The sequence below is a fragment of the Mchenga conophoros genome, linkage group LG8, assembly GCF_057382185.1.
Source record: "Mchenga conophoros isolate Kocher_MC1m ecotype Shallow Benthic linkage group LG8, M_conophoros_male_GT1.1, whole genome shotgun sequence".
Taxonomy (NCBI): domain Eukaryota; kingdom Metazoa; phylum Chordata; class Actinopteri; order Cichliformes; family Cichlidae; genus Mchenga; species Mchenga conophoros.
The window spans coordinates 22,597,614-22,614,521 of record NC_140533.1 but is presented as its reverse complement, the minus strand read 5'-3'; the positions used below and the strand labels follow the sequence as shown (position 1 = coordinate 22,614,521).

Genomic DNA, 16,908 nt, shown 5'->3' with positions numbered 1-16,908 from the left:
AAGCTGCTCATGGTGACGGTCTAGCCGTGTGAATGTTAAAGAAGAAATAAGTCCTAAGTTCCAATTACACCGGTTTGTCTACTTGCAGGCCAAAGTGGTATGTTTGTTTATATTTTGTGAATTTTATATTGTAATATGTTTTAATGCTGAAATATAATTTTCTTGTACATTTGTATTCACCAGTTCTACGGTGTACCTGTACATTAAGAGAAGCACAGTAAACATCAGTAAAGAAGAACTCTCGTGTCTCTCGTGTATGTGTACAAGCCGGCATAGTTTCACTTTAAATTTGATTAAAAGGAAAAAGTTGAAAATTTAAATAGTTTAAAGTTGAACTGTGAATAGTTGGTTTTTGTATTATATGATTTATTTATTACATTTTATGTGGAGTGAATAAATAAAAGTATATTTAAGGTGGACCCTAGAGACAAAGCACGTACAAACTCTAAAACACGTACAAAACACAACAGAAGTGCTCCAGGATGCTAGGCGCAGTGTTGAGCTAGTGGCTACCGGATTTGGTGTGTGGTAGTAACAGGTAAATGAACTTTTTTTAAAATTATTTGAATATATATGAGTGCAAGCCATACACATATGCTTTCAATTGTGTAATTTAAGCGAGGTAGCTTTGTTTTGGAAGTTCAGTTAATGCTAGAAATGTGTTTTGGAGTTTGTACGTGCTTTGTCTCGAGGGGCCACTGTAAATATTTATATATAAACATATATAAATAAAACCACGTTTTTTAACATTAGTAATTCCTTTTGTGCATAATTTTATATTATTGTTAATAATAAATTAATTAAAGCAACAAAACAACCTGAAGAGCTGGTTCGGAGCCGGAAGAGCCGGCTCTTTTTAGTGAGCCAAGCCGAAAGAGCCGGAAATCCCATCACTAGTGGATGATTACTATACCTTTCTAATGTGACATTGTTGTCCCTGGCTCTCTTTTCCTTTGTTTCTATGCTACCGCCAGTGTAACAAAGCACAAGGCTCGCGTGCGGAGTGACACGGAAAAAAAGTGCAAGAGAGAGGGTGAGAGAAAGAAAACAAAAACCCGGCTCCACACATCACTAACACACACACCCCTTCATACACACAAACATGGAAACGAGCAACAGCAGCAACAGGCAGCCAAACCAGACAGACAGGAAGTACCCGGAAAAATATATAAGGTGAAATGAAATTGAGTGCTGTGAAATGTGAACCACTGGAGAGACATGAGGAAACAGCTCTCGATGATGGCCAATCTCCTCTGTTTGGGGTGTCTGCTGAGCGCTTTTATCTGGTACACATTTGAAGAAAGGTGAGTAACTACCTTTGTACTTACAAATGAAAAGGGAGAAGCCAGTAAAACAAATATTTTGATCACTGTGAAACCACAAAAAAGTAACTGTTTTTTATTACAGAAAAAAAACAGTCAAGCTCTGTTAGTGTTTTACTCTTATTATACAAGCCCAATTCTGAAACACTTGGGAAGCTGTGTAAAATGCAAATGCAAGCCAGAGGTGGAAGAAATACACACATGCTTCACATAAGTAGAACTACACATTTTGGTCTTAAAAATGTCATGGTCCTGAGTCTGAGGACTCAGGGTTTTGTGTTTCCTTATGCTTTTGTTCATTCCGAGTGTGTATTCTGTTGTGATTTTGCCATTTGTTAGGTTTCTGTTCTTTGCCTGTCTGCTCCCACTTCTCTGTGTTCCCTCTGTCTGTCCATGGTGTTATTGTGTCTGCTCATGAGTCTGCCTGTCAAGTTCAGTGTCCTGTCTGGTTCTCTGTGTCTGTTAGTTTCCTGTTTTATTCTGAAAGTTCATGTCTCATGTCAGTGTGTTCAGTTTTACCTCTCCCCTGTCTCGTTAGCCTAATTGCTCCCAGCTGTGTCTCCCTCCTGTGGCCCATTCCCTGATTACTCCCCGTGTATTTAAGCCCTGTGTTTTCCTGTCCTCTCTGTTGCGTGGTCTGTTTAGTTCCATGTCAGTCTGCATTATGCTGTTACCTGGTATTCATTCTGCGTCTCTCTGCCATCTCTCTTTGTGCATTTTGCTCCTCTTCCCGTGAGTGTCTGGTTTTAGTTTTGTTCTTTAGTTTTCCCAGTTTAGGTTTGTTTACTCCCCGCTCTGCTCTTCCTGTTTTGTCACCTTCTCACCGCTGTAAATTAAACACTCACTCGCACCCCAGCCAGTACCTGCATTTTGGATCATGTTGGGAAGCATTTAAGTAACAAAGTGTTGCAGGTTACCTTTGTGGTAGCCATCTTGTTTTCCCAGTAAAGAGGAAGCCTGCCTCAATTGCAGCTCTTTTATAGGCCAGTCTTTTTTCAATACACCACACGACTGCCCCCAGCCGTGACAAAAAATACTCTAGTAAACGTACTAATTCAACTTCTTTCCTCAAATTAAAAAAAAAAGTGAAGAAGTGCAGGCTCTAAAAGGTTCTCAATGTTGGAGTCAAATTGTTAAATGTTGTCACTGTGTTACTTAAATTTGTAAGTCTTAGTTCAAGCAGCATGATCAATGACATTCCTGTGTTTCTGACCATCTCTCCAGCCAGTTTGTTGGTGGGGGAGGCTGAAGTGTTTTATTATAGGCACATCCTATCTGAAGGTTCTGTTTTCTTGTGTCATAAACTTCCTGCTTTTATTACCCTTTTCTGGGCAGGAGGACACACACACACACACACACACACACACACACACACACATATTCTTGCACATACATGCATGTTCAGACACATACAGTAGTAGCGCTAAAAAGAGCCGGCTCTTTCGGCTCCCAACCGGCTCTTCAGGTTGTTTTGTTGCTTTAATTAATTTATTATTAACAACAATATAAAATTATGCACAAAACGAATTACTAATGTTAAAAAAAATGTGGTTTTACTTATATATGTTTATATATAAATAAATATATACGGTGGCCCCTAAGAGACAAAGCACGTACAAACTCCAAAGAGCTTGTACAAATTCCAAGACACATGGCTCTCTTTCTCTCTCTTTCCCTCCAGCTCTGTTCTACTGAGAATATTACTACCATCCCTCCGCCCTCTTCCCAGTGCAAAGCACAAGTCGCGTGTGGAGTGAAGTGGGAAAAAAAGTGGGAGAGAGAGGGTGAGAGAAAGGGGGGGGGAAAAAAAAACACGAGCCGGCTCGCATCGTTCACGTCAAAGTGTCGGCTCTACGAGCCGTTTCGTTCGCAACTGACACAACACTAACATACATACACGTGCTTACACGTGCACACACAAACACACATAGTACCTTATCTTTTGTGACCATTGGGGGGTTTTACAATGGGTGGTGCTTGTGTTCACAGAATAAAAGGAGGCAAGGAAGGCTGTTTATTGGATGCTGGCTAGAGCAGAGTTGCAGTCTTACAAGCCTCTCTGCAGCTTCTCTCTTCCTGCTACCCCCCCTAAAAACCCATCTCCATTGAGACTGTGTCAGCTCCCAAACAGACAAAAAACAAACTAAAAACCAGCAATAAACAACTTAAACATAAAAAATCACAAAGAAAGAACAATACAGTATCCACATCTGAACCAAAGAGTAAAACAGTGAAATGTGGATTATTAAATATTAGGTCTCTCTGCTCCAAGTCTCTGTTAGTACATGACTTAATAATTGATCAACAAATCGATTTACTTTGCCTTACAGAAACCTGGTTGCAGCAGGATGATTATGTTAGTTTAAATGAATCAACACCCCCGAGTCATTCTAACTACCAGAAATCTCGAAGCACAGGCCGAGGGGGCGGTGTGTTGGGATGGGTATTGATAAGATTTTCACGATTCAGATTCCATTTTCGATTCTTTATCAATTCTGTTATTGATTCTTTTTTTTCTTTTTTTTTAAAGGAGAACACTAAGGTCGATTAGCTTAGAACTTTGTTTTATATCTTCTCTTTGAACAAGATAGAAATTAGGAGTAACATGGCCTTACAGCAGTGTGATCTTAGAAGATCCAGCCTACGGCTCTTCAATGGGGTGTCACAGGGTCCCCGGGGAAAAAAATTGTAAATGTAAAATAATAAAATAAATATTCTTCTGTAGCAATAACAAAGTATAACATAAATTATTCTGTAGCAATTACACAAGAATATCCAGTAATGTCCCTGCCTACAATTAAACACATTCACTTACCGAAAATCGGGGCATCTGCTGTGGCAAATGGGTGCAAGCCTTTTACCACAAATTTAGTCACTGCTCGGTGACATTCGTCTATCCTGGCCTGAAAGGAGATGCTACCGGTAGACTGCAGCGAGAACTGCCAGCATCTGAGCCAGACTCTGTCTGTCTCTCTCATCATGGTCACCTAAATACACAGTAATGGCAGGTTTTGTAATAAGGCAGATCTCACTAACATAATATGCACTGTTAGTTGATTATTTACCTGCCGCATTAATGGGAGAGGATGTGCAAACGTTACCGGTGCTGCTGGGTTGAGATTCACGAGTCCGGAGCAGAATTAAAAACACAACATTCATTTAAGGTTATCACGTGTTTTGTGAGCAAATGCTTTTGCATATTCGTAGTGTTTCCTTAAATGAAATATCTACTTTGCAAGTATTGCAAGTTGCCCTGTTGTCATCCGTTCTCGTAAAGTATAATCAAACTTTTTAGTGTTTGAGCCGCTTACGCGCCGTGTTTCCTGCCAGGTAAATGACGCTCCGCAACGTGGTGACGTCATTCGGGGCGACTGGAATCAATAAGGGAATCGTTTGCAAAATTGGCAAACAACTCCAAGGAATTGAAACAGTGGGAACCGGTTCTCAACAAGAACTGATTGAAGAAAATAAGAACAACCCCAGGTTTCTCTTCAGCACTGTAGCCAGGCTGACAAAAAGTCAGAGCTCTTTTGAGCCAACCATCCCTTTAACGTTAACTAGTAATGACTTCATGAACTTCTTCACAAATAAAATTTTTACATTAGAGAAAAAATTACCAATAATCATCCCACAGATGTAATATTATCTACAGCTACTTTTAGTACCATTGATATTAAGTTAGACTCTTTTTCTCTAATTGATCTTTCTGAGTTAACTTCAATAATCAACGTGTCTTTTAGACCCCATTCCTACAAAACTGCTCAAAGAAGTCCTGCCATTAATTAATGTTTAAATCTTAAATATGATCAACCTATGTCTAATAACCGGCTATGTACCACAGGCCTTCAAGCTGGCAGTAGTTAAACCTTCACTTAAAAAGCATCTCTAGACCCAACTGTCTTAGCTAATTATAGGCCAATCTCCAACCTTCCTTTCATATCAAAAATCCTTGAAAGAGTAGTTGTCAAACAGCTAACAGATCATCTGCAGAGGAAAGGCTTATTTGAAGAGTTTCAGTCAGGTTTCAGAGCTCATCACAGCACAGAAACAGCTTTAGTGAAGGTTACAAGTGATCTTCTTATGGCCTCTGACAGTGGACTTGTCTCTGTGCTTGTCCTGCTAGACCTCAGTGCAGCATTCGATACTGTTGACCATAATATCCTATTAGAGCGATTAGAACATGCTGTAGGTATTACAGGTACTGCACTGCAGTGGTTTGTATCATATCTGTCTAACAGACTCCAGTTTGTACATGTAAATGGAGAGTCCTCTTCACACACTAAGGTCAGTTATGGAGTTCCACAGGGTTCAGTGCTAGGACCAATTCTGTTTACATTATACATGCTTCCCTTAGGCAGCATCATTAGAAGACATAGCATACATTTTCACTGCTATGCAGATGACACCCAGCTCTATCTATCCATGAAGCCAGGTAACACACACCATTTGGTTAAACTGCAGGAATGTCTTAAAGACATAAAGACCTGGATGGCTTCTTAATTCAGATAAAACCGAGGTTATTGTACTCGGCCCTGAAAATCTTAGAAACATGGTATCTAACCAGATTCTTACTCTGGATGGCATTACCTTGGCCTCAAGTAACGCTGTGAGGAACCTTGGAGTTATTTTTGACCAAGACATGTCCTTCAACGCACATATTAAACAAATATGTAAGACTGCGTTCTTCCATTTGCGCAACATCTATAAGATTAGAAATATCCTTTCTCAGAGTGACGCTGAAAAACTAGTTCATGCATTTATTACTTCCAGGCTGGACTACTGTAATTCATTATTATCAGGATGTCCAAAAAACTCTCTGAAAAGTCTACAGCTAATCCAAAATGCTGCAGCAAGAGTCCTGACAGGGACTAGAAAGAGAGAGCATATTTCTCCTGTTAAATCCAGAATTGAATTCAAAATCCTGCTCCTCACATACAAGGTCTGAAATAATCAGGCCCCATCATATCTTAATGACCTTGTAGTACCATATCACCCTATTAGAGCACTTCGCTCTCACACTGCAGGCCTACTTGTTGTTCCTAGAGTATTTAAAAGTAGAATGGGAGGGAGAGCCTTCAGTTTTCAGGCGCCAGCTTCCAGTTTGGATTCAGGAGACAGACACCGGGGCTGGGCCATATCATACCGTTTACGGTAATACCGGTATAATGTCGGGCAATGATAAGAAATTGAAATATCGTGATAGAATATGGGTAAAACGCGCATGCGCAGTACCTTTGTTTTCATACGCACATGGAGGAAAAAGCGTGCCGGCGACGGAGAATGAGAAGAACGAAAGCGGATGTTGAATGAAACGGATGAACCAGAATTGGTTTGTAAAAATGCTGCAACTTCAGTGGTGTGGAACTGGTTTAGCTTTCGTCTGTCAGATACACAAAAGCACTATTTCTGGTAGCACATGCTAGCGGGCTGTCGTTATTACCGTGTTTTTTGGAAAATACGGCACACTTAAAATCAATCCTTTGATTTTTCTGAAAGTCGACAGTGCCCCTTATAATCCCGTGTGCCTTATGTTTGGATTCTGGTTGTGTTTACTGACCTCGAAACGATTTTATGTGGTACACGGCGCTCAAAAATCTGGCAAATGTTTTAGTACGACTTTGCTAAGCTACGAAGCCGCACTGCTTGATGGATTGTCGGAGCGTTGTGGCTATTGTAGGCAGGAGCCTCGCGGAGTGATACGTAATGTGCTTCAACATAATATTACTGTATTGTGTGTATAACCTCTTTTTAAGTTTTGTGGATATTATACATGGTTATGCTGAGGATATGTCAGCCAATTTCCACTGGAAATGCCTTTTGGTTAAACTGTCAGCAAGGAATTTGCATTTGCACTGTTAATTTTTTATATAACTTTAATGCACATAAAAAACAGCTGCTTGTTTAAGTGAAAATACATTGATTTTATTTTTTGCACTAATAAAGTTGAGGAGTTGTGAAGTATTTTGTCTAGTGTCAATTATATCGTCAGTTATATCGTTATCGCAAATTTTCAAATGTTTATCGTGATAAATATTTTTGGTCATATCGCCCTGCTCTAACAGACACTATCTCTACTTTTGAGATTAGGCTTAAAACTTTCCTTTTTGTTAAAGCATATAGTTAGGGCTGGACCAGGTGACCCTGAATCCTCCCTTAGGTATGCTGCAATAGGTGTAGGCTGCCGCTGCAGATGGCCACCTCTCCCTGAGCCTGGTTCTGCCGGAGGTTTCTTACTGTTAAAAGGGAGTTTTTCCTTCCCACTGTCGCCAAAGTGCTTGCTCATAGGGGTTTATGGGTTTTTCTCTGTATCTATTATTATAGGATATACTGTACAATATATAAACGCCTTGAGGCGACTGTTGTTGTGATTTGGCACTATATAAATAAAATTGAATTGAATTGAATTGAATGGCTAGGAGACAGGTGAGGAGCATTCAGCTCCAAGAGCCTGGTTCCGACCAGTCTCCCTTGCTAGCAAGTAAAAGATGTTCGTCTTGCTTGTCGTTAACAAGAATAAATAAAACCAGCGGGGCCTGTGGAAGCGCAGACCCAGCACTCAAGTATAAAAATAAAAATTAGGTCTTTGGAGGACATTTGTACCAGCTCTCTGCCAGGCAAACTTTATTATGTGTGCCAACTTTATTATGTGTTTGCTTACATGTCAATTATTCTCTCACACGTCACTACAAACCCCAACTAAGGAAACTCACTCCCTCTTCACTATTTACTTTACAGGTATTAAAATATTTCAGCTTCCCTGCAAACATATGGTGCAAAAAAAACCCTCACCAACAAAGAAGAATGAGCATCACACTACGTATAGGCACATAGGAAAAGATGTATGTGGATTCTAAATATCAAATTACGTTGGACCTTTGACATCTTCTTCAAGGTCAGATAAAGTCAATTTACCAAAAATATCTTTTATCTTGAACACTATACTTAAAATTCTCCTGTCTTTGTTTGTGTTGGTAACATTTAGGACATTATACTGGTTTATCCATCCATCCATCCATTCTCTTCCGCTTATCCTTATCAGGGCCACAGGGGGGCTGGAGCCTATCCTAATACAATGCTGTTTCTTTAATAGTGCCCAGAGAGTGAGCTTCCTTGGCAGAGGTTTTCACTCTAGGAGTGTTTCTTGTTTATAAATACAAGCTGATTTAAAAAAAAAAAAAAAAAAAAAAAAAGCAGAAAATAAAAGAAATAATAAATAAGAGTGATTTAAATTGGCTTTGCCTTAAAAAAAGAGTATGTAAGGTCTAAAGTGAGATTTGACAGCCAATCTTAGTGTGAAACCTAAGATTGGTTGTAGTTGGGAATAGAATTCACTGCTCTTTATTGATTTGCACAACTAAATTCAACGAGATTGAAGCACACATTAGTGAGTGAGTAAATCCAAACACGATCATCCACCTAAATTCAAATTGATCTCTGGTATGGTTGATGTGACTGAATTATGACAGGAAGCAGTAAAGCTGCTCTGCACCAGTTCATCATCAATGGCACTACTCTAAACTTCACCGCAATACTGACTAGACTAATCAATCTAACTTGCCACAAACCACCAGTACTTCCTAGCAACCTTTGAATAACACAGAGTTGGCCATGTCAGCCCTGCAGCGATGATACTTCAAACTGTGAAGTGGAATTAGTTTGTTTTCCAAGACATTTAACACCATGAAAAAACAAAACAAAACATGTAACAAGTTGTTTATAACGCAGATATCTGATCTAATATTATATTGAATATGTAGGTAACTTTTGGAATTTTTGCAGGTAGCATAAGAACAGGGTTCAGACACAATGAGTTAAGATCATGACCTTCCAACACATGTACAGAAAAGAACAACAGCAATGAAGCTGAGGGAAAAAATGGGTACAAGAAAAGGTAACTTTTTTATGTGCACATACTAATCTGTCTCATTTATTTCTCACAGTTTGGAATTTCACCGACCACTTCCTCAAAGAAGTGCCTCAAAGCCCTCTGAACTTTGTAAAGGCTGCAAGTAAGAGCGAGCACTGTCATAACTTTTTTCTTAATAAATGACAGTATTTTTGCCAAGATTGAGTCATGTCAGACCTGCAGGCATGATACTTCTAACTGTGTGTATGAATGCTTGTGCATTACAGGGAAGCCATCGATAAAGTAAAAAAGCTCTACAATCAAACATGGAAAAAGCAGGAGGAGAATTACCACAGATTCAGGTAAGATCATACACTTCAAGCCTTCTAACATCCTGATATTAGACAGTGAATTTCAGGTCATTTTACAGAGAAAAGCAATTGTAATGTAAACAATAGTTTAACAGATTACTTCCTCCTAGGACTAATTAAGTAAAGCAGCGGTCCCCAACCTTTTTTGCGCCACGGCCGGTTTATGCCCAACAATATTTCCACGGACCGTCCTTTAAGGTGTCGCGGATAAATACAACAAAATAAAACTAGTACCGGTACCGAAAAAAATTCATAACACACATGAAAAGACCCAGGAAAACCGAGTAAACGATAAAAACGATAACAAAATAACGCTGAAAACCGATAAAAACCCTGAAAACCATACAACTCTCGCGGCCCGGTACCAAACGACTCACGGACTGGTACCGGTCCGAGGCCCGGGGGTTGGGGACCGCTGAAGTAAAGTACTGAATTACTTTTAATAAAAGTGTTTTGTGTAATACATTATTTTTTCGAATAATGACTTAAACACCGATTGTTAAATTGAATTGTTAAATGTTGTCATTTTTATGCTTACCATCTCTACATTGTTTCAAGCAGTAGGACCAAAGACATTCTTTTGTCTCTGACCACCTCTCCAGCTACTCTGGTGCTGGGGGAGGTTTTATTGTAGATACATCCTATCTGAAAGATCTGGTTCTTGTGTTGTAAGCTTCCTGCTTTTATGATCCTTTTGGTGAGCAGGAAGTCACACAAACGCACCCCCACGACACACACACACACACACACATTCTTGCACACATGCTTACACGTGCACACACACACACATAGTGTCTTGTCTTAGAACCATTGGTGGGTTTTACAGTGGAAGGTGCTTGTGTTGTGTTGTATTGTGTAAACTATTGTATATTGTAACAGTTTGTCAATAAAAAGGCTACGAGGAGAGCTGCTCTTTGAAGGATTTGGGCTAGAGACAGGTGATGAGCATTATGCTCCACCGCCTGGTTCTGACCAAAGCTTCCCTCGTTAGCGAGTTAAAGACCGGTTGAAGATGTTCTGTCTTGTTTTCGTTCTCATGAGGAATAAGTCTCTAAACTTGCGGGGCCTGTGGAAACACAGACCCAACACCGATTGCAACAAGGAGCTTAAATACCTCCAACATGCACAAATATTTGACCCACAGCATCTAATTAATTTCCATGAATGTAATGTGTTTGATATGCTGCTTAGAGATGGCAGTAACTCCCAAAATGGAGCCAATGAGAATCAGTAAGGAGATCAATAAGGAATCAAATTGATAAGTGATATTGATGATAGAATCAGAATTGCTACATTCTTACCAATTCCCAACCCTAGTATTTACATTCATGAAAGCATCTCTTTATTGATTGTACACTTGAGAGTGTTCCTTAATTGGTAAGATGCTGTAAAATTCTTCTCATTGACTATGTAAATAATTCTGTTATCCTGCACTTCTGTGGTCTTTCAGGTCTTTTTGCTGCTGAGCTGATTCACTGCAGTCTTTCTTTTAAAGAAAGAATCAGTCTGTTAATTTTTTGCTCTCTTTTTTCCAACCTAATAATGGCTTCCTTCATTTGCATTGACATTTCTTATATTTAGAATCAGAGAAAAAGTTACAAAATATAAAATCGAGACTTTAAATTAACTTCAGATATTACATCTGCATAATTTTTTATGAATTAAGAAGGGGTTCAGCAGGACATGAAACTGGTTATCATTCAACTGTCAAATTACATTTGAACCACTCAGAATAGGGAACTTTGTATAAAAATGTCTTTAATTGCTGAAGAGTTAAGCCAAATATTGCCAAAGAAAAAACTAAACATAAAAAACACTAACTGTAAACATAATATACAACAATAGACAAATTAATATGAAATACAATCTAAAGACAAAAGACAGGTTGTCTGTCCTACATGTATGCTGTATCTGTAGCTGCCTGAAGTTAAATGGCTTTCATTATGGTTAAATAATCATTTCCATTCAAACCACTGAAGCCTATTCAAATACTACATAAATGAAAACATTTATTTGAATTGTTTTCCCTCTCTGGTAAGCCTGATTTGCTGTAGCTGAAATTCATCATTGGAAATTAAAATGAAATTAACTAATATAAAACTGTATTGCTTTCAGTGTTTTAAATAAAATAAAATCAGTGTTTTAAATAACACACTGAATTCATGTGGGATTTGTTTGCTTTTTATACATACGTAGCAGAAATGACACTTACAATACAGGTGTACTGTATTTTAAACCACAAATCTTTCACCTTAACACTAAAGCTAACTTTAAACATTTATTTATTTATTTATTTATTCATTTATTATTTTTCAAGATTACAGCTGAACATCAATTGCAATGGATCCAACAATGGCATTATCACTCAGGAAAACACTCCAGTGGGATCTAAGATTGTCTGTGATAAGGACAGGACTGTCATTCCCGTGACCCCAGTGCTTTTCAAGGCCTTTATCAAAGTATGTATTTCTTAAAGATGGGAACATGCCTTGAAATGTATTCTTTATGAATGCGCTAGAATGAACTCAGACAAAATCTGCTGCATGTTTCATGTCCTAATTATTCTTCAAATGTTCTAACATAGTATTACTAAGTTCTTATATCACATGTTTAGTCATGTGCTAAATCTGGGGACCTGCACCCTTAACGGATTGAATCAAATGAAATTCTTTAGCATATTCCTACATTAGCTGCCCAGAGTACTTTTGCAGCAGTTCATCTGTCTTAATAAGTTCTGTCAGAGTTCTGTCTCTTAATTATTTATTGGTTTAAAAAGGACAAAAAACCTTCTAACTTGACTATGGTTCATATAAGTGTGGTTTGTATTGTCAACATATTGAAAGTAACACATAAAGATTTAAAATGACATATCAAATTCAAAGTCAAAGTGATAATTATGCTCTATCCAGCTGTTTCTTACTGCCAATGTCTATACTTACAATTGTTATGTTCAGATTTTTCAGAAGGAATTCAGGAGAAATATTTGTAGTTTAAAAAATGTAATTTGTTTGAGCAGTTGAAATTACAAGTTACAGCGCTGGACTTTTTTGTGAACCAGCGAACTGTTTCACAGAAAAGATGACCCTGGATCAGGGCTGTACAGGTTTATACTGTGACAATAACAAAGATTATCTTCTCCCAACACAAACGTGGCAGTTTGCTGTGAATCCTCCCCGTTCAGTCCGACCTCACCTCGTATTTGCTTGTCCTGGAATGAGAAACAGAGAAGAAAAACAACCCCTGCGTAGCCTTGGCTATCTGCTTATTATTCTAAGGCCCAGTTCAAGAGCCTTGGGGGTCTCGTTCTCATTTCCTGAGCCAGTTTATGAGCATATTTGCATTGTGTATAAATAAAATATTAAAACAGCTTTATCTAATAATTTAAATAAAAAAAATCAAAAGTTTTCAACCCTAACACAATACATAGGCATGTAATGAATGCTATTCTGAATTTCACATTACTTTGGACCTTTTTCTTTGTTGTTCTCATCCTACAGATTTGACATAATTCCTTAAATACAATGAGTACTTGTCTCTCACACATAGTACATTAGAAACAGTATAAATCTTGCTCTTTTTGTAATGTGTAATCTGTTGATGTCAATTCCAGGAAAATCCTTTCTCAAAAAAGAGATGGGACACTTGTTCAGTTGTTGGGAGTGGTGGGATTCTGACAAACAGCGGCTGTGGAAAAATAATTGATTCAGCTGATTTTGTTTTTAGGTGAGAAATATGTCATGTGTATAGCACCAAAATCATGACGACAACTCATCTCTCTGTAAGAAATATTTTGTTGTGTTTTCAGGTGCAACCTACCTCCTCTGGAAAATGAATTTAAGAATGATGTTGGCATAAAGACTAACCTTGTGACAGCAAACCCAACCATCTTCATAAATAAGTGAGCAAACATTTATTCTAACATGGAACTGAATTGGGTTTTTTTTTTTGTCTTGTTGCTTTAAGCGTTGTTGTTTAATTTGCAGGTATGGGTCACTGACGGGACGTCGCCGGCCGTTTGCAGACAGCCTCCACCAGTATGGCAACTCCCTGCTCCTCTTTCCTTGCTTCTCCTTTGGTTTTAGTAGGGGTGTGTGTCAGCGGGCTGTGTATGCCATTGAGGACATGAAAATCCCTATTCAACCAATCTTCTTTAACCCTCTGTACCTTGAAAGACTGGACAAATTCTGGAAATCCCAGGGGTTAAAGGAATATCGACCTAGCACTGGATTATATATAACTAGTCTGGCCCTGGAATTATGTGAAACAGTGCATCTGTATGGATTCTGGCCCTTTAGTAATCACCCAGATAGACTCTTTCCCCTAACTAACCACTACTATGATAATGTACCATATAATGCAAGAGTCCATTCAATGCCAAATGAGTTTTACCACTGGGTACAGCTGCACAATAAGGGTGTGCTCAAGCTTCACCTTGGAGACTGCAAATCAGGTCAGGTCTAGTTTAAATGATGGAATTAAAAAAAATGCTTAAGTGTCCAACTGCGAAGCCAAGACATTTTCACTGAAATCAATATGTATTAGTCAGAAGTAGGCTACATTTTACTTTAAAAGTCTTACAATATATCTCCAAATCTCTTTAATCCTGGAACTGGTGACTCGCGGGAATTTCTCTGAGCTTCACAGCTTCTAGTGTATATCAAGAAATTTAATATCTCACATTGAACATTAAGAAAACAATATCTGTTTGCTTTTCATTTTTAAAAAACTTTTTCTAGAATTAGATCTAAATGTGAGTGTCAGTTATTTTAGTCGTGTTTTTTTTAGAACAAGCTACCTGACTTGAGATCAATTACTGTCCGTACATTCAACACCAGATTCTAAATCTTTCCATTCACACAGGTCTACAGTTAATAGGTTTTGTTATTCTGTTTTATTTTATTTTGTTCTGTTGTTTTCCCTGCCATTGTAAATTTGCCTATTTCTTTACATTGGTGATCACATTGTGTTTCCATGTAATGAAATGTACTATGCAAATTAAATTGTCATTGTCATTAAATGGGCTATAAACGCTGCATTCATACATGCTTTATCTATACTAATAAAAAATTGCAGGAATGCGAATACCACTACCAAATTTATCATCTGCTTTTAGTCACTTCACTGTTACTACAGCTGTACCAAAGATGTTCCCCTTCAGCACTGACTGTTGACAGAGCACTTTCAAATTAAAAACAGTAAATTTTGTATTAATTTTATATTTACAGCAGGTTTACAGTTTTAAGACTTTTCAAGTGCTCAGAGAATATATCACCAGTGTCAAAAATGCCATGTCAAGCTAGGTTTTACTAGATGGAACTTTAAAACAAACAGATGTTGCTGTGAAACATTGTTTATTTAGAAAATTCCATCATATTGCACATAAATCCAGTTTAGTAGCTGTCTAAAGGAGTTATTTATATGATGAAAACCTGATTTATAGTAATAAATAGCTTAATTAAAGTAATACCTTTACTTAAATAATGAATAAATTTGTATTCATCTACGTAAATAAGTCATCAGTAAAAACAAAACCCAAAACTTTATATGCTAATTTTATAATTCTGCTACATCTCAAGAAGTCTGTTAATAATAGATTTTATTTTTCATTTTATTTTACACTAAAACAAAATGACTCTCAATGGCAGATATCAGATTCATAAACAATACATTTACTGTATCGAAAACATATGAAGCACTTTTTTATCTGAACAAAATATTAACTGTTAATGTTCTTTGATTAAACTGATACTATTGCAATGAGCTGAAAAATCATAAGCAGAAAAGCAATCAACTACAGAAGTTTGGAAGAATATCTGTGTAAGAGTGCAACTGACCCTAATCCAAAGACATCAAACAAAATGCTATGTTAAGTTTGTTCAAGATGTTTAAGTTAAGTTTTAAAAAAATAATAATAATAAGTAGGCATGTCTTGATGCATGCTCAATCATCCAGGTAAGGAAATGCAAGTGGCAGATGGACACACTGAAAAAAAGGGATTGGCCATCTCTTGAATTTATGTAAGCATCTTGCGTGTTCTTGTTGTGTTCTGTTCTTGCATAAGGGAAAAGAAGAACAGCATAGATGCATTAAATTAATGGACTAATATGTTAACATTCAGTTCATTAAATTTATTTAGCACCTGTTCACAATGCCAGTGATCCCAAGGAGCTTTATATTTTAAGGCACAGACTCTGCACAGAGACATATCTAATGATGAGACATCATCTTATTAGGACATTTTGGAAAGGAGGAAATGTACCACTGGATAAGGGGAATTGCAGGATGAAGAACTGTGAATAGGATGAGATGATAACAGAAATGAGCAGCAGCAAGAAAAGAATCATAAAGCAAAAGATAAAGTATAAATAAGGGATGCTTCAGGGCACAGTGATTTTAGGTTAAAACTTTTAAGCAAACTAGAAATAGAAGTATGTTTACATTATGCTAGTAAATTATAAAATACAAAATTAACACATCCCACAAAAGTCAGCTTTATTTCCTACATAAAATTACATGCACAATGTACACAGATGTTACAGATCATTTGAGCTGTCTTTGGATGTCATTGATACATCAAACAACTCTATACAAAACTTGTTGTGTTTGACTGAACATTTTGTGTTTCACAAAAAATAAATTTTCTGGAAGATACAACTTTTGAACTAATTAAGAAAATAAAATAACAGAGAAAAACTGTAACATTAAAACAAACCACCACAATAAAATCACAGCTTATTTCTCCATTAAACCTCTAGAAATTTAAATTGACTATAAAAGCAAAGTCAACCACTAAAATCCAACAAACAAACAAATAAAAAAAAGGATAATAATATAATCTTGTTATTATGCCTTTTTCCAGGGGTGGACTATATAATTGGCTATTTGGTTTCAACATGAAGATATTGTGCCACAAGTAAAAGCTGTAACTACAGCTGTCACAAACAGGTATTAACAGCGTTTATCTTAAAGCTAAATAACACATCAGACGTAAATAATTATACAGATATACCTGGATTACATATTACTTTTTTGTCAATATTTGATATATAAGCTGAAAAAGCATAAATGAAAACTGAAAATCTGCAACCAATAGTAACCAAACAATATGAAGTATTCAAATGCAAGAAAATACATTTGATTACCTCACACCATTTACATTTTCTGCTAATGTTAGAAGTTTACATTTTGTCTGGAAAGCATTTATACTGACACTTCAGTTTAAAACAGATTAATTTCACTGTCAGTGCAGTTCCATGTTTCAATTTTGCAATACATGCAGTCAGGGCTGGACTGGGACAAAAAATCGGCCCGGGCATTTTGACTAGAGACCGGCCCACCAGGTATTATAGGAAAAACCATAAAGCCTTTG

General features: G+C 37.3%; 1 protein-coding gene across 1 annotated transcript; it reads left to right on the top strand.

The window, feature by feature from the left end:
* The first annotated feature begins 1,154 nt into the window (after window positions 1-1,154).
* On the top strand, window positions 1,155-14,564 carry LOC146568761 (alpha-2,8-sialyltransferase 8F-like). The gene is made up of 7 exons (XM_085285045.1): window positions 1,155-1,304; window positions 9,263-9,331; window positions 9,456-9,530; window positions 11,857-11,998; window positions 13,150-13,262; window positions 13,345-13,437; window positions 13,523-14,564. Exons 1-7 carry the CDS (start codon window positions 1,219-1,221, stop codon window positions 13,998-14,000), a joined length of 1,056 nt encoding a protein of 351 aa, XP_085141171.1. The 5' UTR covers window positions 1,155-1,218; the 3' UTR covers window positions 14,001-14,564.
* Window positions 14,565-16,908: the final 2,344 nt, after the last annotated feature.

What these genes read in the sequence shown, in the direction of transcription:
- LOC146568761 (XM_085285045.1), top strand. Translation starts at nt 1,219, where the DNA reads ATGAGGAAACAGCTCTCGATGATGGCCAATCTCCTCTGTTTGGGGTGT. An exon ending in GAACTTTGTAAAGGCTGCAA is followed by an intron (nt 9,332 to 9,455) that starts GTAAGAGCGAGC and finishes TGTGCATTACAG; the next exon opens with GGAAGCCATCGATAAAGTAA. An exon ending in GAGAATTACCACAGATTCAG is followed by an intron (nt 9,531 to 11,856) that starts GTAAGATCATAC and finishes TTATTTTTCAAG; the next exon opens with ATTACAGCTGAACATCAATT.